At 37.6% G+C, this 20,806-nt stretch overlaps 1 protein-coding gene across 2 annotated transcripts in view; it reads right to left on the bottom strand.

Moving 5' to 3' along the window:
- Positions 1-203: 203 nt before the first annotated feature.
- LOC126752575 (tyramine beta-hydroxylase) overlaps positions 204-20,806 on the bottom strand; it is a 74,035-nt gene continuing 53,432 nt past the window's right edge. For both annotated transcript variants that reach the window (XM_050463488.1, XM_050463489.1), the window contains exons 3-9: positions 12,718-13,076; positions 5,094-5,242; positions 4,642-5,033; positions 4,397-4,563; positions 4,131-4,313; positions 3,884-4,071; positions 204-1,568 (exon numbers count right to left, since the gene is read on the bottom strand). In XM_050463488.1, the coding sequence (XP_050319445.1) occupies positions 1,268-1,568; positions 3,884-4,071; positions 4,131-4,313; positions 4,397-4,563; positions 4,642-5,033; positions 5,094-5,242; positions 12,718-13,076 (1,739 nt within the window). In that variant the 3' untranslated portion in view covers positions 204-1,267. The remainder of the gene's footprint in view (positions 1,569-3,883; positions 4,072-4,130; positions 4,314-4,396; positions 4,564-4,641; positions 5,034-5,093; positions 5,243-12,717; positions 13,077-20,806) is intronic.

Below are 20,806 nucleotides of genomic sequence, written 5' to 3'. Positions count from 1 at the left end.
CGCCACCTTGCGAAAAGAAGAAATGTCTGTTGTTAACTCGGCTATAACCGCGTAAAAGCGGTGTCTACGCCAGTAAAAAAGAAGAAGAATCTGGACATTTAAAAGCATATAAATTTGCGATGATACCCAGGACAACAAAGGTTTTTTTTTGTGGAGCTGCGATAGCTTTGGTGTCATTTTTTATTGAAATAAAACAAGAAATGTTGCTGCTGGTATGGTGATCCATTTAATACTAAATTGTAATTCATTTACTTACATTTCGCTTCACTTTAATGGTTGTATGTATGTAAGTGTATATTATTTATATATATTTATATGCATTTAGGTATACAATATTATTATCACATCTTATATACGTCTAAAATATTTATGTTCCTAGTGCATGTATATGTATGTGTATATATCTGGTATGTACAATACATAAAATATATATGTATATTTGTCATTGGTGATTTTACATAGCTACATATACAGTTAGTTTTGTGCATGGTATGATTTAAATCTTACATGCAATGCTGTTTGGGTTTCATAATAATACTGAGTGCACTTCTACTTGCCGCATGACATTAACGGTAAATATGAATTGCAGTTTTAAGTACATAAATATATGTTTGTATGTATGCATTTACGTTTTCTAAATCTCTTGTGCATCGGTTGTTTGCAACCATGTAACAATGCCAAAATATTTTTATGGTCACCTCGATCACCTGGCTGGAATCTAGTGTTTGGAACGTTCTATGGAAGCGTGCTTAAGAATCAATTACTTTTTTGTTTGTATTCAGCATAAATTCAGCAAATCTGGCTTAATTCCTGAAGGGTTAATTCTGCTGTCAATAAACGCAATCATTAGTAAAACTCAAATCTTTCGTAACAACTATAAAATATTTTATTTCAGACACTTTCTATTCCTTCTGCTTCACAACGATCTGGAGATCGTAAATCTTTTCAGTTGTTTGGGCATTTTTTTACAAAAAAATCTCTTTTTTTTCCTAGTACATACATATGTATTTCTAACGCCTCAAATATTCTATTCTTTTCGCTATCTACATACATGCATAAGATCTTCATAGTTGTTTTTTTTTGTTGTAATACAAACTAGTCTAAAATGTCTGGTTTACTCCATAAAGCTTTTGCGCGGCAGCTGTACTGCTCATTGTATTTAAAAGTTTACATTTTTCTCAAATTTGCGTCCATAAAATATTTAACTTTCAAATGTTATAGGTATGAACTATGAAGAACGCCGTTACGCCTGCAACATGTTGAAGTTTTAATAGATACATTCGCCCAGTAAGTCGCACGCACCCTTTTCCAGCGGTTTCAACCATAACGGGTTGTAGTTGGGACATAGTTTGCTGTGCATGGGTATTTTGATTGCCACTGGCGTCACTGGTGCTCCCTCCCAATTGTAGCCCTCGTAGCGATAACCATCCGATTTGTTGCACTGCATGCTGAGTGGTTCCTGGATGTACATGGTGTAAAGTTGATCCACACGTGGTTCCGTCCATTTGATGCTGCGATAATTCTTCGAACGTGCTCCACTTAGTCTTATGCCGCGTTGATGTTCTTTCCTAAAGTACAATATATATAAGTCAAATACTGAAACTGTTTCTGAGTAAGGCACTCCGTGGTTTAAATATTAGGTCTAGTAATAAGAAATCATCATTTAGTTTCCCAATGCATGGGTTTAGTTATCTGTATCTGTTATTGTAGAAGTAAGATTGGGTTATACAATATGGAATTGTAAAGATACTAATTTTCGTATTCAGACAGTTTTGTGATTGTTTGGTTCAGTATTGTTTGAACAGGCGTCAAAGATGGCGACATCAAAGAGAAAATATCCCATACTTTAGCGTTTTTCTCTTCAAAGACGTGAGCTAAGTGGCTAAGGGATGAAAATATGAATACTGTTTATGGTCCTGATACTGCAGGAGTAGATCATGCACTATTCCGGCTTCGTCGATTTCGTTGGAAAAAAATTGTATGTCAAAGATACTCCACGAAAGGAGTTGTTGTGGAAAATATCTAAAAAAGAATGAAAATCATCAGGTCCGACCAGCACCAGTTTGATTGTCAAAGGCTGGTCACACGGTTAACGCAAAACACCTCATGGGCGAATTTCCATTGGAGAACGGAAGGTTACTGATGCTGAAAAGCGGAAATCAACTACTATGGCCTGCTCTCTGACGGTCGAACTCATAAATCAGACCTGTACTGTCAATAATTGGTACGTCGGAAACAAAAAGTCCCTCAAAAGTGGCCAGCATTAACTAAAAGGAAAGAAATTGTGATAAATCAGAATAACGCCAGGCCGGACACATACAGTGGAACTTGTCAGAAGTTCCGGGAGGTTGGTAAGGATATTCTTATGCATCCATCTTATAGTTTGCAATTGCCATCGAATTGTTATTTTCTATTCCTGACTATGGCGAATAATTTTGACCGTAGCCGCAGATCGCTTCACCATCGTGCTGGCAGCTACCAGATGGGTGAAATTTGTTCAGCCATCCATTGCGTCTCGTTTGCATTCGTTAAATCGTATCAACAAATAGCATGATAGCATTATTATAGCAAACATGACGACCTACTCAAACTTCTACGTCCTTCATTAAGTAGATTAAACGTGGATCAGGATTGCTCATATCATATTATAGGCCATGGTTTCGGTCATCACACTCGCGACTTGGCCTACGTCACTGTTGACAGTCATAACTTCGAAGTCGTAGATAATTTTGCCTATCTTGGAATCAGTATTAACAGAAGCAGCAACAATGATGACCTCGAAATCCAACGCAGAATAGCTCTTGCCAATAAGTGCAACTTGGGACTGCTCAGGCAACTAAGAAGTAAAGTCCTCTCTCGACGAACAAAAACCAAATTCTATAAGCCACTCATTATTCCCATCCTGCTGTATGGTATAGAGGCATGGATGATGACAACATTTGATGAGTCGACGTTACGAGTTTTCGAGAGAAAAGTTCTGCCGAAGATTTATGGTTCTTTGCGCGTTGGCCGCGGCGAATATCGCATTCGATGGAACGATGAGCTGTATGAGATATACGACGACATTGACAAAGTTCAGCGAATTAAAAGACAGCGGCTACGCTGACTAGGTCATGTCGTCCGAATTGATGAAAAAACTCCAGCTCTGAGACTATTCGACGCAGTACACGCCGGGGGAAGCAGATGAAGAGAAAGATCTGCACTCTGTTGGAAATACCAGGTGGAGAGGGACCTGGCTTCGCTGGGAATCTCCAACTGGCGCCAAGTAGCGACAAGAAAAAACGACTGGCGCGCTGTTGCTAACTCGGCTATCATCAAAAAGGTTTCAGGGACCAAAATTTGGAATATGCGTTAGGTATGGTATCCCTTAATCGAAAAAGAGGATTTTTTGATCCTTTCGATGTTCTCGGTAAAAATTTAATTAGCACAAGGGCGATGTAAAGACAAAGTAGGTCTCATTTTGAGGCTTAAAAACGGAGTGTATTTTGCGACAACTGTAAACACCGATTTTGGAAAAACTCGGTCTCCGAGGCAAAATTCTTGCTTGGCGAACTAAGAGTGACCAGAAAGGAATTTGTGATCCTATGGTTGAAAGTTTCAACAACGACCTAAATCTGATATTCTTCACAACAGTTTTGAATAAACATCCATTATAAATGTTTGGTCGATCAAATTAGCCTAAAAAACTAAACTCTTCTCGAGTAAAGAAGGAGGAGAAAGGCAGTGTGAAATTTTCGATTGCCAAATAAACCTTTTTCCATTTTCATCATCGGAAGGTTGTTACACTTAATGAGTAGTTATAAAGTAGAACTACCTCGAAATAAACTGTTGAGCTTATATTTGTGAATACACACATCCAGTCTTCTTAAATCATTTGACTTACTTTTTCATATAAATGAAATAATTTTCCAGCGTGTCTTCGGAGACAGAACTCTTGCAAACCTCCAATTTGGTAGCCGGATAATAATGAATATAGTTCACACACATCTCGTCGCTGATTGAAAAACCGCCCAGTGTTGCATTCTCATAGCCCAGAGTATTATAATAGCAAGTTGTGACCAAAGCGTCACCCTACAAAATCGATACCGAAAATTTAGATAGTTTAAAAATTATAAATAGCAGCATCCTACCGGTAGCACATGAGGTTTATAATGCAGGTTGCGCATTTCTTGAAAATGATGCGAGTAATAGTCATCTCGATTGACTTCGCGCAGTTCCTCGTTATCGCGAAAATGACGTGTCAGAATACGAACGCCACGAAGATGTGTATGCAGTTGAGAACCAAATATGATAATACCACTGGACGGAAGGGCCTTTACAGATTAGAGGAATGATTAAAAAAGCAAAAATTATTCTTGGGTAATTCCTAAATTTATGAGCGAGGATAAGAACTCACCACTTCAGTGCATTCGGCGATGCAATAACCACTTAGCGGGAAGCCCACTTGACCGGGTGGTATAGCCATCTTATCGGTGTATTCCAAGCCTAATTCCATTACGCCCGCATCGAACTGTCTTAGCTTCGAAGCCAACTTTATTCTCATGCCAGAGCTATCAATGCGACCTATTAAATATACGAAATATATGAATTGGTAAAAGGAAATGCTATTTAGACTACTGAAACTCGTTCCAGCACATGTACCTGCTTTCAATTCGGGATTGTTAAAATGCACTTCTAGGCGTACGAACGGATTATAGTCCTTGCCTCCTACTGGTAAGCCAGTTTCTGGTGGATACGTGAACGTGCTAGCGCCCATAGCCCACAGTGATATGACTTTGGAGCACACTTTAGCTTCTGCCGGCATTTTCTCACAGTCTCCATTGTATAACGGAATTTCTACTTGTGGATCTGTTTCGCAGTGAAAAACTTCCAGATGATGCACCAAATCTGGAGAGGTAATGAGAGGCTCGAATTGCACTATGTGCTGTTTCGTCGCAAATGATTCGTCCAGTTTTTGTATGTGACACCAGTAGGTTGTCTCCTTTGTTGGTACGGTCACATTTTCGAGTGTGACTTGAATTGTTTTCAAATTGCTGAAGGAAAATGTAACAACAATATATCTACCAAGTTTTAAGTGGGTAGGAAATACTTACGTTTCTGGTATGAGAATTTTATCTGCGCGAAGTAATTGCATCATTTTTATGCCAGATTCATGTGAGGAAATATTAGGAAAGGGAAACTGATAATCTTCCAGTGCCAAGCGACTTTCACCTCTGGCCCACATAATGTACATTGTACCCTCCTGTAAAGATAGTGCGATATTAGATTATAGATTAAGCAATATTTAGTAATTGTAGATCAGTATAGTTAGCTTGAATTGCGGGGAGGTTTGTAAAGTAATTTTTCAAACAGAATTGGCCAATGTCTTCCTTGAAACGACTGATCTTTGAGTGTCAGATTCGAAAATAGCTGGACTTCTATTGAGTTTTAAATGAATTAATCTCTAATTGATGATACCTAAGAATTACATTGAAGGGTCTGCTGTCTATAGCATATTATTTATATATACTATATATTATGCAAAGAGAAAACTTCTTTGGATATATGGAAGATTTAATTCTAAACAGTTTTAATAAAAAAACGAATTCGAGTACATAATTTTATTTGGCAAGTTCAAAATCGCAAAAGGACCGACTTGAATTAAGTTTAATAGTCTATACTTGATATGTTGGAGGTTTTCGTTTTATGTTCTCGTAACGTGTTGCTAAAGAGCTGTTGCTTGTATCACTTAAAATTAATCGAAATACATATAGAGTTACCTACTTTATATATACATATAGGGTTTGTCCGAAAAGTAATAGAACTGAGTCGATTTACAAAAAAATTATTGGACCAATCTTTACAATTCTTTAAAAACTTTCAAAATAGGCTCCTTTTGCGTCGATGCAGTGCTGCCAGCGCGATTTTCAAGCATTGAAGGCGACACGGAAGGCATTCTCCGGAATAGCCTTGAGAGCTGAGGTGCATGCTACTTGGATCCCTCTGTGGTATCAAAATGCTTGCCTTTCATCGGCCTTTTTAGGCAAGGAAACACAAAAAGGTCCGGGGGGCCACATCTGGGCAGTAGGGTTGTAGGGCGGCTGCAGAAGCCTTGAGATGCCGGCCTTGCTTAGGTAGTTGTTCACAAGAAAGGCGGTGTGAGCCGGGCGTTGTCATGGTGCAACTTCCAATCGGCTGCGATGTCTTGTCGGACTCGACTGACATTTTACGTTTCAATTTGAGTCTCTTGATGACTTCCTTCGTCAAACTTGGCATTGACCGTTTGTCCAGGAGAAACAAAGTCATAGTGGACGATACTTTTGACGTCAAAAAAGACAATGAACATCGTTTTCCCTTTGGATTTGCTCATTCATCAGGCCTGGTGCCACCGAAACACACCACTTCCTGCTAAAGCAAGATCTGACTAAGCCTGCTTGATCATATCAAACGTCTCTGCCGCAGATTTACCGAGTTTCACACAGAATTTAATCACGTACCTTTGCTCTAACGAACGCTGCATTTTCGGCTTGCATTACTCACAGAAACACGTCGCGCAAAAATGTTTGTCCTGACTCTCCAGGTGCTCGGTGACAGCTGACCAGCCGCTAGGAATGCCTCTACCGAATTCAGTCGGTGCGCGCACGCTCCGAAGTACAGTCGCGGCGGAAGAAAATCAGTCCTATTACTTTCCGGACAAACCCTGTATATGGTATATAAATGATCAAAAGACTTGTAATCAGGATGACTGTCTGTCCTTCCGTTCACTGACTTTGTTGCATGTGGAGTTGCATTGCAACAGGGTGCCGGACCCAAAGCACGATAGAGGTTTTATATGGGCCTCGACCCCGACCAATGTGATTAGTGTGTCCATTCCACACTGCCAATTGGTACTGAAAATGCCTAGCATTCTCAGGGCGCTGATCAACGCATTGATTCCCTGAAATTTTTAGCCCTTAATATTAACATTAAGGACTGGACCAAGGCATGTAAAAATTTTCCATAGAAAATCACTACAATCGTGATTTTTATCTTTAAATTCCTAGAGATCAGGGGTGTTTTATGGCATCGCTTTGACTTTAAACGTATATTTTTCAGAATTGTTCACTTTACAAAAGTGCCCAGTGCAACAAAGTCGTAACTCACACCGGCGAGGTAGTACGGGGCTCTAAACCCGATTTTTCCACGAAATTCGCATTTTTTGTATTTATCTCGTAAATGACAAGAGTTATAGTAAAAATGTATCTGACAAACTTGTAGAAAATTTTGTTAGCTACAAGAAAGATCCTAGGGCAAAATAGCTATACTTCTCGAGATATTCGGCTTTTTAAGTAATTTTTTTCATTTTGCATCTGGGGTCCTCACGGTATGATACACTGGAGGATGTATTGATAGTGAGTGCGCAGATTCTGTTAAAATTTGCGTCAAGCGCAGGCATCCTAAAGGTTGACTACTTCTCTTCTACCTAGCAATTGAACTCCATCTGGTATCGCAAAGGACCAAAACTGGTCTATGCATTACAGATTCACTTAATCTAACCTAACCGAGATGTCCAAATGAAATGTAGAACATAAGGTACATTTTGAAGTACTATTGATCATTTGTTGGAATCGGCCAGATCGATATATCACATATGTTCTCATACAACCGATCATTCAGTTGTTTTATGTTCCGGTTGCTTGCTTTTAATTAAAAAGCTCAATTTTGCAGAATTGTCCTTAAATACACACTTAACAATGACGGTGTAAATAAGGAAAATCAAGTGACCAGACTTCAGTGCCTAACGGTGTTTTTCTACGAAAATATCCATAAAACCAGGGATAATGGGATGCCCAACTTATTCCAGTGTCAGTGCGAATCAAAATAAGGGTTTTTTATAACATTTTCCATTGAGGCCAGAGCGAACAAAATAAGAATTTTTAGGCATTGAAATTAAAACACCCAACATTTATTACGATTGCAAATTATTTAGGGGTTTCACATAGTCTCATAAAGTTATAAGTTATAACGATCCGAAAACATAGCGTTCAGAGTTGTATTTGCGTAAACTTTTTTTAGTATGCAATCCAACAAATTTTTTAAACTGGTATAAAAATTTATGATTTTATGATTTTACGATGCTTTATGACACGTTGTGAGTACCCCAATTATATATTGGACTTTTAATATATGGGGAAACTACTTAAATCCTTTTTTATGATTTTATAGTATATTAAAACAACTGACGTTTGATCTTTCAATACTTAATATGGAGAATTAAGCCTGCTAGTTCTCAATTAATAAATGTTTTTAATCATTGGTAACTGAAAATTAATGGTACTATGCATCAAATTGCAAAACGTTTCATGAAATATATTTACTTGTAAATTTCGCATAATCTTTGATTTTCATTCTTTTACGTTTTTTATAACTGATCTTGAACGACGGCAACAAACTCCTCCTCTCACATATATTTTGGTATAATTTCAATCTGGTCGTTTCAGTCATTCCAATTGCAAAACGTTAAAACCTACCCAATCCAGTCAACTGTCAAAGTTCGGTAGGTGAGCGGCTCTCACATTTCCATTGACAGCAGAGTTGGGGATCTCTTTATCTCTGAATAAAACTTTGAGATATATTTTTGAAATTAGGAGAGAATATTTTCCTGATTTAAGTGTGTTCTACAGTCTCAAATGGGTGAAGTCGACCTAGTGCCCATATTTCTAATATATGTAGGGATTTTCGAAACGCTGGTTGACTTGATACCCAATATATGAGTTATCTTAAAGGAATTCATAGAGCGTATTTGTTTAATAACAGTTTGCTTCTTTGCCTAAAATGGAGAAAACCTTATGAATACTTCCCCGAATAAAAGGAATTTTAAACATCCAGTTGGCTTCATAGGAGGATGAGTCATGTGTAGAAGTTCGCGCAAGTGAGGAAAGTTCTCTGATCACAATTCACTTGGGAGTGTCCAGAAACGATTCTTTTACATATGTCTCAAGCTGTTTACGACTTCCGCTCTTAGATCAAGTATCCTCCGGGTAGCCAAAGAACATCCGTTTGAAGGCGAGCTAAAGTGAGAAGGCGAGCTAAAGTGACAAGGCGAACCAGCGTTGTGCGCTGGGTTTGGGACCTGCCACGTGAAAAACGCCCCCAATGAAAAGGATAACTCGACTATAATCGCGTTAGCGGTGTCCATGCAAGTAAAGATGAAGAAGAAGTTGGCTTTCTATCGTATATGTATTTGATCGAAACTCAGAGCATATTTTCCAGCCAAAAAGAATCAAATCTGGTTAATGCCAAACTTCTGGGTGGATTTACATATACCGTACATATCGGTCAATATGTAAGATGGCTGAACAAAATTAAGTAAATCACATATTAGATATAATATAGTTTTATGGTGAAGAAAGTGAAAATCGGTCCAACAACTAACTCATGTCTCATATATTGTTTAAACTCAACAAAGATTTTGTCAACCTTTCCACTGGTGGGGAAATGAACAAGTCTTTTGTCGAGTGAGAAATCTTTCATTCTTCTTGGCTTTTAGAATCAGTACTGCAACTTCCGCTGTCATACCTCCATCGTCAGCGACTTTAATTGTCTTGTCTTCATTTGGCTCTTCATCAGGCGGGTCAAGATCCATTGTTGCGTCTGTAACAAGATAACCAGCCTCCCTACTTCCTCCGAAGTGAGGACTCTCCTGGTGAATAAAAGGCATCTTAAAGTCTTCTCTTCCCGTAGGTGATAAAATCCCTTGTTTAAAGTCATTATCCAAAATTTTAGCTCTCCAAGATTCCTTTTGCTCTTCAGTTTTCTTCGTTTTTGCCAGGTTACATAGTTTTTGATCGCATTTAGTTGTCGACTTGTTGTTAGCTACCGTTAAGTCGTGCTCTTCCGTTGTGTCATCAACACAATGCTTTTCGAAACGTATATCTTCTACGCGCAGCTTGCGTTCCTTCAATATGTCATTAACGCAATGCTTCTCGAAGGTTATAGTTATTAAACTGTTTGCGCGCGTTATCATACCCGCGTGCCAGTAATTCCCAAGTAGTGTTGTAATTTGCACCTGATCTCGTTATCAGGTGACTAACCATTAGTCTAGCATCTTTTTGAAGACAAGATTTTAAAAAGCTCATCCTTTCGGTGTCACTAATGTCCTTATTATTATGGACATACTCCTCGAAGAGCTCTTTAAATGGTTGCCATTCTCGGAATTCGCCTGAGAATTTTTGTAATTTTATTTTTGGTAATTCCAATTTCTCAATTGTTTTTTTTTTAAGTTGATTTCTTTTTGTTTTTTCAATACTCGCAAAGTATCAGTGACTTCAAAAGAAAGATCTTCTATTTCGAAATTATTACACGACTTGTTATATTTCATTGTTAATTCGTCGATATTTTTCTCCATGCGGCTCCAATAGTTCTTGAGATGTTCTTAGTATCTTTCGATTTCAGTTTCGTCTCTGTTATTTAGATTTATTTTTGCCTCTGCAATAAAAAATCGAAATTTTTCTGCTCTTTTTTCAATTGCCTGCTCTATGAGGTCTATCATTTTATCAGTTGGGCTTATTGCCCTTACTCCTACCTCCATCTCTTTGGATGCAAGTTCCATTTTGAGCTGCTCGATGCGCTTCCTATAATCTTCGGCTCTCCTCCCTTTATTTTCTAGATTTATTTCCTCAAATCTAATATCTTCTACGCGCAGCTTCTTCTCAAAAGTGATCCCGTCTACGCGTAGATCGCCTTTCCTTTGTATCAAGTCCGCAGTGTTCGACATTTTTAACTATTTTTTTTTAATAAACTGTTTTTATTCTTTAAAAAAATAGTTTGAGGTAATTGTTTTGGTCGCCTGGTTGACCTTGCTGTGCCTCGATTCAAACCGCTGAATATTTTTTATACTCTCGCAACAAAGTTGCTAATGAGAGTATTATAGTTTTGTTCACATAACGGTTATTTGTAAGTCCTAAAACTAAAAGAGTCAGATATAGGGTTATATATACCAAACTGATCAGGGTGACGAGTAGAGTTGAAATCCGGATGTCTGTCTGTCTGTCCGTCCGTCCGTGCAAGTTGTAACTTGAGTAAACACGTATTTCTTGGCTAAGTATTTCTATAAGATGGTTAAGTTCGAAGATGGGCAAAATCAGCACACTGCCACGCCCACAAAATGGCGAAAACCGAAAACCTATAAAGTGTCATAAATAAAGATATTAAAGTGAAATTTTACACAAAGGATCATTAGGGAGGGGCATATTTGGACGTAATTTTTTTGGAAAAGTGGGAGTGGCCGCGCCCCCTACTAAGTTTTTTGTATACATCTCGGAAACTACCAAACTCTTTAGAGTCGTTTCCTTCAGGCATTTCTATATACAGTTCAAAAATGGAAGAAATCGGATAATAACCACGCCCACCTCCCATACAAAGGTTATGTTGAAAATCACTAAAAGTGCGTTAACCGACTAACAACAAACGTCAGAAACACTAAATTTTACGGAAGAAATGGCAGAAGGAAGCTGCACCCAGGTTTTTTTTTTAAATTGAAAATGGGCGTGGCGTGGCGTGGCGGCCCACTAATGGAGCAAAAATCATATCTCAGGAACTACTCCACCGATTTAAATGAAATTCGGTATATAATATTTTCTTAGCACCCTGATGACATGTACGAAATATGGGTGAAATCGGTTCACATCACGCCTTCTTCCAATATAACGCTATTTTGAATTCCATCTGATGCCTTCTCTGTATATATATATATACATTAGAAACCAATGATGATAGCGGAATAAAACTTTAAAAAAATTCGGCATTTGAAAAATATGTAAATGACGGATAATGAAATCTCGATTATCACTTTATCATGCAAGAGTATAAAATGTTCGGTGACACCCGAACTTAGCCCTTCCTTACTTGATACCAATATCTTCGCACAAACGACGCATAACGCTCAAATAATATTCCCTGTCGACAGTTTGACCCGTCGGAAGAAATTCGGAGTGCACTACACCTCTATAATCGAAGAAAACTCTCACAATACGTTTCTTGACATCCTGGTAGTCTTAAAGCATTGTTTCACAGAAGTGAACGCGGCGCAGTTTTGCAAAAAAATTTAATGATTTTTGATTTTCGTGCATTTACTTTTCTTAGGCCCAAATGATCTTTCAAAATAGTTTTCGCTTATTCTTCCGATATTCGAACAATGCGAGTAAGGTCTCAGACTGTTAATTGTCTATTCTCAAGCCTCAATTCCGAAGATCTTATAAAGATTACGCCATTGTCTGCTTAATTGTTTTCGCAGAAATAACGCCTATAGAGCTCTACATTAATAACTACCCGAAAAGATCTAAAGATCATTCGACATGAATGCTTTTAAAACCTTTTCTAACTCTGTTCGCATTAATGATATTCTGGCAGCCGCATTGATACCCTAGCTTTACTTAACATTTCCAGAATTATGGTCTAGATATTCAGCAAGTTAAACTAGTATCTATTCACACCACACCCTGACACACCAAATTTATGGCCACCTTTTTTACTTCCCAATCAAGTTAACATCTTTGAGTTTCTTCCACTTTATTTTGGCAAACAATTATCGAATCAGTGTGAACAAACACTTTCAACATAAACAAAGCTGTAAAATTATGTTATAAACTCATTGAGGTACTTATGAAGAATTGAAGTAAATGACAAAAATTCCAAACATAATATCTCACACAGCCAACTACACATAATTATACTCGTCAACAATACAACAACACTTACATGCATCCTCAAGTCCAGCGGATCGCAGGTGTCGAATTTTCGCTTAAATGCCAACGTGTATTCATCCATTTTGAAAAGTTCGCAATCTTGTTGATAGTCTTTTTGCACAAATTTACCATCTGGACTGGTATAAGTGTCGGTGACAATGTTGAAAAATCCATTTTGATTCTCAAAGAAACAGATGTCAGCATCGCCCACATCGCCACGCTTCGAAAAGCCCAAATAGAACCAGCGGTGATTTTCGTTAAAGGCATTTTGTAGATGAAAGAGCACCTCCTGTTTATACCAATCCACCATCCAGCTTAGCTTTATTTCGGAGTTGTCTAGATATACTTCATGGAGTTTGGTGTCCGATAAACCTGTTTAATTATTAAAAAATTGTTTGGGTTGAAAGTTATTATATTGAATATTGATAAAGGTAACTTTAGAATAATTTTCGTTTTTAAATCAAATTTAAAACCTTATCATACTTCTTCTATAAAACTTCATTCTTTTTCAAACGGCTACGCTTCAGTCTCATTTCTACGAGGCTTAAAATTAAACTGACCAGAGTAAGATGAATTTTTTGTGAACCTGAACTATACCCAAAAGCTCCCATGAACTGGTGTGCTGATAGAAGAATGTATACTTCCACTCAATTATAAATTTGGTTTGGTCAGCTGATTAATCTTAAATAGGCCACATCACGATATTTACTTTCACAAGATGTTCTTTCAGTTAGTCAAGGTTTTCAAGCCAACCCTTTAAATAAATCATAGGACAACGTGGGGGACAATGATTATTTTGGCTACGAAGGCTCTTAGTAATTAGGCTTATACACTGTTCCAAATACACTTACGGTTAATCCAAACAATTTCAAGTGATTTCGAAATTTCAGAGCACTCATGGTAAAGAGCGTGGTTTCAAGCTACTGACGTTGACTGACTCTTACGTGAGTATTAAAAGAAGGAGTCGAATCACATTTTAGTGCCATCAGAAATTTTTGAGCTACGATTTTGGATTTATCCGAGCCCAAAATGTGTTTCGGTCTAATAAAAAATTTCGACATAAGGAAATGCACCCGCTAATCAATAAAATGGTCACAGTTTAAACATAATCCATTTAGAGAAGTATTGCTACTCCAATATAACAGGCTGAGACTCCATAAATATTTGCGAAAGATTGTGAATAAATCCTCAAGATGTTGGATTTCAACAATTGACAATTGATTTTGAGGAAGTTTGAGTAGTAAGACCAAGAGTGAAGAACAATGAACGGTATTATTGAATTATCAATTACGATATATTTTTCGACCGTAAAACCGCTTTCGACATCCCGAACATTCGTCTTCCTTTATGCAGCTATGTAAGTTTGAGTTTGGTACTCATAAATAATTAAACAATTGTGTAAAATTACATTTATCTCAGCCAGAGTAAAAATAATCGTCGCTGCAATTTAGAAACAATATTCTCCTTCGAAATGCTAAAATAATACTTCTTCTTCTACTTAATTTCTTGTCTTTATGGGTGCTTCAGCATTTATAGAAGAAGAGAAATCTATTTTTAAAGTAATGGTTCGAAACTTTTTTTTTGTAATTTAGAGATTTCTCTATTTTTAAAGAAAACACTCAAAAACCACCAATTGAATGGGAAATGTTTATTATCATTCGAAAGAACACTCTTTGGCATTTATTTTTTAAAGATTATATCTTTAAATTTTGGCCGCGGCTACGTCTTAGATGGTCCATCCATTGCGTACAACAATTGTTGCGATTTACGTGAGTACCTGCCGACGACGGCCTAACCTCACGGTGCTTTCTATGAAGCACATATATCAATACTCGTACTCGTACAATGCGTTGATCAGCGCCCCAAAGTATAAATGTATTTTGCACGTATACTTTGGTTCCAATTGGCTGAAGTCGATAGGGACACCTTAGCCGCCTTGGTCGGGTACGAGGCCGATCTAAAATCTCTGCCGTACTTTGGGTCCGGCACCTGCCCGCAATGTGACTCCACATTGGATTGAACTTTTCAACCCTGCCTGCCTTTAGGTTTCAACCACAGCCACCACGAATCTCCACAAAGGGCCAAAACCAATGACCAGGGCCAATGACTCCAACGGCTAACTGCTCCCCGTGATACCAGGTTAAAGTCTCTGGTAAGACCTTGCAGCTTTTGCTACTACCAGTTGAGCCCCCAAAACTCAATGACTGGTGACATTTGTCGCTTGAACAACAAGTGTCTTTATATTAGGAACTAGCTGACCCCGCAGCCATTGTCCTGCGTGAAATTATGTGTTTGAAATGAAAAGAAAGTTAAATTTATCATTTAATTTATTTCAGTGTATCGCAGCTTGATAAACAACATTTTTTGGTTTCTGTTTCGGTGTGCAGAAAAGATGGTTTTTCAACTCGTGAGCATGCCACGTACATTTGGCCGTGTGAAAAACATAGCATTTCCACATTTATGCCACACACTATGCGACTATCCTTGTGTCCTGTTGATTGTCATCTCAAATGCAATTTTCACTGGAAACGGAATTGGTTTGAACTGAAATGGCAAATCGTTAGAACTCAAAGGAATTCGTAGAATCAAATGCACGCAAATGATGCGGTGGCATACCAAGCCTCTCCAAAGAATTTAGAAATTCCACTGTATAATTCGCGGCGTCGTTTTCATTGTCAAGACGATCGATCGATTTGTATGAACGCAAGTCTCCTGGAATTTGACTTTGAATCTTCCAGTTTATGTCAACAACATCGGTATTTTTGGCAGCTAACATTGCGCGTGCACTTAAGGAATCGTAGTTACGATAATTTGGCCTATGCCCGACCATTCGTGATGAGTTCATCTTTCGTGAATTGATAAACGGCGGATGGAATTGATATCAAACCACCGGAAGTATCAACCGGAACTGTACTGCATTGTTCGTAAACCATAATTGGCGCGGATTTGAAGGTTGATATGTCGAAATGTTTATCGCGAAAAGTGTGCGAACTTCATTTTCATTCCAGTGATTAACATGTGATTGTAATGGTTACTTGGCCTTGCTTTCTGCGTAATCATTTCTTCGACGATGCAATCCATGTATGTCAAGGTATTTCCGAATAGAGCAATGTTCTCGCAAACGGATCACTGACGAAAATTGAGAAAAAACTCGTAAATGTTAATTTTGTTGCTGGCGGTATTTCCACTGGCTGTACTCTATTCTCTGGGTGGAAATACACTCTTTGGCCATTCTCCAAAATAACTGCGAGACGCACAACAGTCGGAAAACGTTCATGAACTACAAAAATAAATATGGTACAAAGCGCTTTATTGCAGTTCCGGTATCGACCTTACCGTTCAAGACCAATAACAGTCATGTTGCTTCCTTTGGTGACGTAATTACAAACGTATTTTATCGATTACACCAAACTGCAATACTCAACATTGATATGAGTTTTGAATGTGAATTAGACAATAATGGTGAATATAGTACGATCCGTGTGTTGTCAACTACGATATTCACTATTCTAAATTCAATGCTGAATGTTCTGTCATTGCCGTTTGGTGAGCGACGCCGATAGAGTGGATATCCATCATTTCTAGTTTGTCTTTCCGAAAGAAAAGCACGTGGATAGTGTTTCGTGCATTTATTGTCAGACATTCAAACCGAAAAGATGAACCATATTGGTTTCCACCAGTTCGTATAATACTGGATCTTTCTCTGCATCAGGAATTTCAGCAGAAATGATTTCATCAATTTGATCTGGTGTAACCATCATCAAAAGAAGAATGCGGAAAACATCTCTTTTGCCACTCAACAAAGTACATCTAGCATCCAACAGCACCACATATAGTATACGTTGCTTCAAGATAAAGTCAATCAAACATCGTAACTGTTGTTTGAAAAGCCGTGCTGTGACATCGTGACGATCGCTTGGTGATTGACCGCGATCCATAATTCCGAACGTATGTCTCCGCATCCTGGGAGTACTTCTTGCCTTGCCTGCCGTACGTTGATGGCATAAATAAGGCCGACCGATATTAGCGCGACCTCTTCGTGGCTTCGTAAAAAATTTCAATCTGTAATTGATCACTTTGTGTGAAACACATAAAGTTTTCACTGAATAATTTTCAATAATTTTTCTTTTGAATAGCCGGAATAAAATAGCAAGCGACAGAAATTGAACGATTCAAATAATTTACAAATCAAAATATTGAAAAACAAAACAAACAAAAATTTAAAAAAGTTTGTATGGAAAAAAGTTACTTTTTGAAATTATCCAATTTTCCGACTTTTCCTCATGAAAAGTATAAGGTATTTTTATTTCTAAACCTTCCCTGATCCGCAACGAACAACCCCTGAAAATTTCATCAAAATTGGTGCAGCCGTTCTCTTAGCGTTACTAACAAACAAACAATCATTCGTTTGTATGGGAAAAAGAAAGGGGCTGTTTTTAGGGGTTTTCCGGCAATTATTCGAATTTTTCTTGCCGTAAAAACCATCCTTGAACCTCAACGAACATTTTAAAAAAAGAATTGGCAAAATTGGTCCAGGCGTTGTTGAGTTATGCGCTTACCAACACATTTTGCGATCCATTTTTATATACAGTGCCGCAAAACTCATCAATATTTTTTTTAATTTTTTTTTTTTTAAGAAAATTTTATTTGCCACGAAAAACTAACAAAAACTATTCAAGATCGTAAAAATTGAGTAATTCAATCTAACTAAAAACTAAGGAACTTTGTTTCATTATTTGGGAAATATATAAAAAATATTAGTGTAACTCCATATATATGCACCGCAAAAGTAAGGGCACACCTATAAAAATAATAGACATTTATTAAAAAAAAATCAAAATTATTTAAAAATTTAACAACCTTAATATTTGGTAGGGTATCATTTATTGTTTAAGACAGCTTTTAACCGATTAGCCATTGAATCTACCAATGTTTTTGTGGAGCGTGGCGCTTATTTTGTTCGAATTTCGTGTTTTCGCAACACCGAATTTCGTGTTTTCGCACATTTCTTTCTAAAATTTCCCATATGTGCTCAATGGGAAGGTCTGGGCCATTTTCACATTGTGGGCTGTGTGCTTCGGATCATTATCTTGTTGGAAGTAGTTCAGCTAAACCCAATTTTGAAGCACTTTCCTGTAGATTGTGTTTTAATATATCCAAATAAACGTACTGGTTCATTGTTTTTTCAATAAATTATACAGCCCCACACCATGACACTCCCACTCCATGTTTAACGGTCTTCACTGTATTTTTTGGATTTAAAGCTTCTCCTTCTCTACGCCACACTTTTAAAATATCGGATCCAAATATGTTATATTTGGATTCGTCAGAGAATATAACTTTGTTCCAGAACTCTTGTGGCTTATTTATATAGGTTTTTGCAAACTCGATGCGCTTTGCTCTGTTTACCTTGTTTATAAGCGGCTTCTTTCATCTTCTAACAGTATCGGACGAAACTTTAACGTTTTGATATTTCTCTAGCTCTGCTGCAATTTTTGGGGCGCTGGTAAATGGATTTTTTTCAACGGTACGCTTTATAAGTCGCTTATCTTTCTCTTTCTTACAGGTATATTTTCGATCCAGTTCTCCTTTATTTTGCGCTATGACTTTTCTAACCGTAAAGCGACTACGAGACACTATTTTACCTATTTCACCTCATTCTCGTACAAATTTATTATAATTTGCCTCTCCTCGAGAGTGAGCTGCTTACGCGGCATACTTTCAATTTTTGACAACTTATATATAAGAATAAATATGAAGCCTATAATATCATTTCAAGCTGCCCAGAAGGCATGCCCAGATTTTAGTCGCCTCTTACGACAGACAAGCCTTACCACGGGTAAATTCTAACCCCTACCCGCATCCACTGAGTACAATTTTCTATGACTCGTTCGAGGTTTTCGATTGGTAACTGGCGAACGACATGCGTGATTATCGGTTATCATGGCGCAAAAGCGGTCGCCATTGAAGGTTACGTTCTCAACGGCATTATTTTTGAAGAAATATAGACTGATGCCTCTACCGGTTCACAAGCCACACCAAACCGTAGTTTTCTCTAGATGAAATGACAGCTCTTGGTTCCTCTTTGCCCCAAAAGCGGATATTTTGCTGTTTATATACTCATTGAGCCAGAAATGAGTCTCATCGCTGAACTAAATTTGGCTCGAAACTGTCTGATCTTCTTGGAACTTTTCAATATATTGTACGACGTTCTATACGTCAGACCGAGTAGCTACGAACGGCGTCGAATTGAGCCTTCACGGTCTCCGTGTACGATATCAGCTACGGCTGGTATATTTTATTCACTGAGTGCTGGACGTGGTCTATTCGGTCAAATATTATTCAATAATGAATACTGGGTTTCGAGATGGGATATGGTTTTGCGATCAGTAAGCTCAGTAGGTCGATTATGTTGACCATAAGTTGAGCGGAGCGCGCGAAACACATTCTTTACAGAGCGTGATTTTTCGTAATAAAGTTGAACGATTTATAAAAGTTGTTTAAATGTAAGTTTTCCATGATGAAATGCCAAACAATACTGAACAAAAATAACATGACAGCTTGATAACACTCACGCGTGATATGTCAAAAAAAGGCTATAGAAAAAAGTAGCTCTACTTGGATCAACCTATAGAAAAGACAGTAGAAGTACCTAATTATCATATATTAAAGTTTCTTGTTATAAAAAAGTGTAAACGAGTAACTTTTATAACAATTTTTATACTCTCGCATTGCTTTGAATTGGAGTATAATTGCTTTGTAGAGAGTATCATAAGTATATTTCGATATCAGCTTTTGTACTTTTTTAATCAAGATGATGCACAGATAATTCTTCGCATGAGGCGTAATTAGTTGTTTTGTAATGTCTGAGACGATTCGAGATAGATTAGTTATATCAAAATGATCAGGATGGTGAGAAGAGTTGAATTCCAAATGTCAGTCTCTCCGTCCGTGCCAGCGATAACTTGAATAGAAATTGATATATTTTCATGAAAGGTGTATCGTATTCTTTACGTTTAAAGTTCATATCTAACAAACTACTAAAGCTAAGTCGTGCAGTAGCAGTTAGTTTGCACTTAATCACACGGTATGAATTAAATCGAATGATAACCATATCCTCTCACTATATAATAATTATGTATAAAATCACTATAAATTCAATAACTCAAACTAAAAATGGTATAAGGTAAGGTACGCAATCTATAACCTGTCGAAATTGGACTTCAAATTTACAAGCCCCCAAATACCGACTATGTGAATCTTATTGCCTATGGCTATATCGGTTAATCTGTGGAATATTTTAATAAAATTCCTTGGGAATCTTTTTCTGTTAATACTATGCGCCAAACTTTCAGTTGGTTTCCATGCCGTATTTATCAAACAGTATGTTAGATATCTCAGCAACATCAAGTGTACAATACGTACTATATATAATAGTTTAATGCAGAGAATTTGTAAAAGGGATTCATTAACCCTAGCTTCCTTTACCATATATGTTCGCCGATGTCTCTACTGAAATGTTTGAACCCCAGTGTGGCAAAAGCTGGTCAGTTGAGAATAAAGTGTATATATGATTCCACCTCGCCCTCTTGCAGCTTTGGCAATTTGTGTCCGACAAGATATGTAACCAGTCAGAACGCCTAGAATGGCGGTGAGATGAGCCTTGCTAAGGGCAAGTAGTTAAAAGTGTCTCGTAAAAGTTTTGTAAATTCAACCTCAGATTGCAAGAGGACAGCGGAATACTGAGTCGTTGTCAGTTTGATGAATTTGGGGCAAAGGATATCATTCTCTAGCAAGCTCAATGACTTTGCAGTTTCCTCCGATTCTGGGAGTACATCTACTGCTACTTTAATGGAAGTCATCTACGTAAATATTTTATAACGAAATAAAATGTAATACATGAATTTATGACCTACATATAATATAAATTATTAAAATACCGAATATGATTGTTGATGGTCCCTCCTTTTCAAGATAATCTTGGCAGCCGACTTTTGCGTTTTTTCACGTGTTGGAGCGGGTTCATCGTGTGCAGTCCACTCGGATACTGCGGACTTCAAATGTTCGCGAATGATATGGTGTACACGTTCAGTTGATATCTC

The sequence above is a fragment of the Bactrocera neohumeralis genome, chromosome 3 (genome assembly GCF_024586455.1).
Source record: "Bactrocera neohumeralis isolate Rockhampton chromosome 3, APGP_CSIRO_Bneo_wtdbg2-racon-allhic-juicebox.fasta_v2, whole genome shotgun sequence".
In the NCBI taxonomy this organism is placed as follows: domain Eukaryota; kingdom Metazoa; phylum Arthropoda; class Insecta; order Diptera; family Tephritidae; genus Bactrocera; species Bactrocera neohumeralis.
The sequence above is the reverse complement of the archived record's forward strand: the minus strand, read 5'-3'. Positions and strand labels throughout refer to the sequence as shown.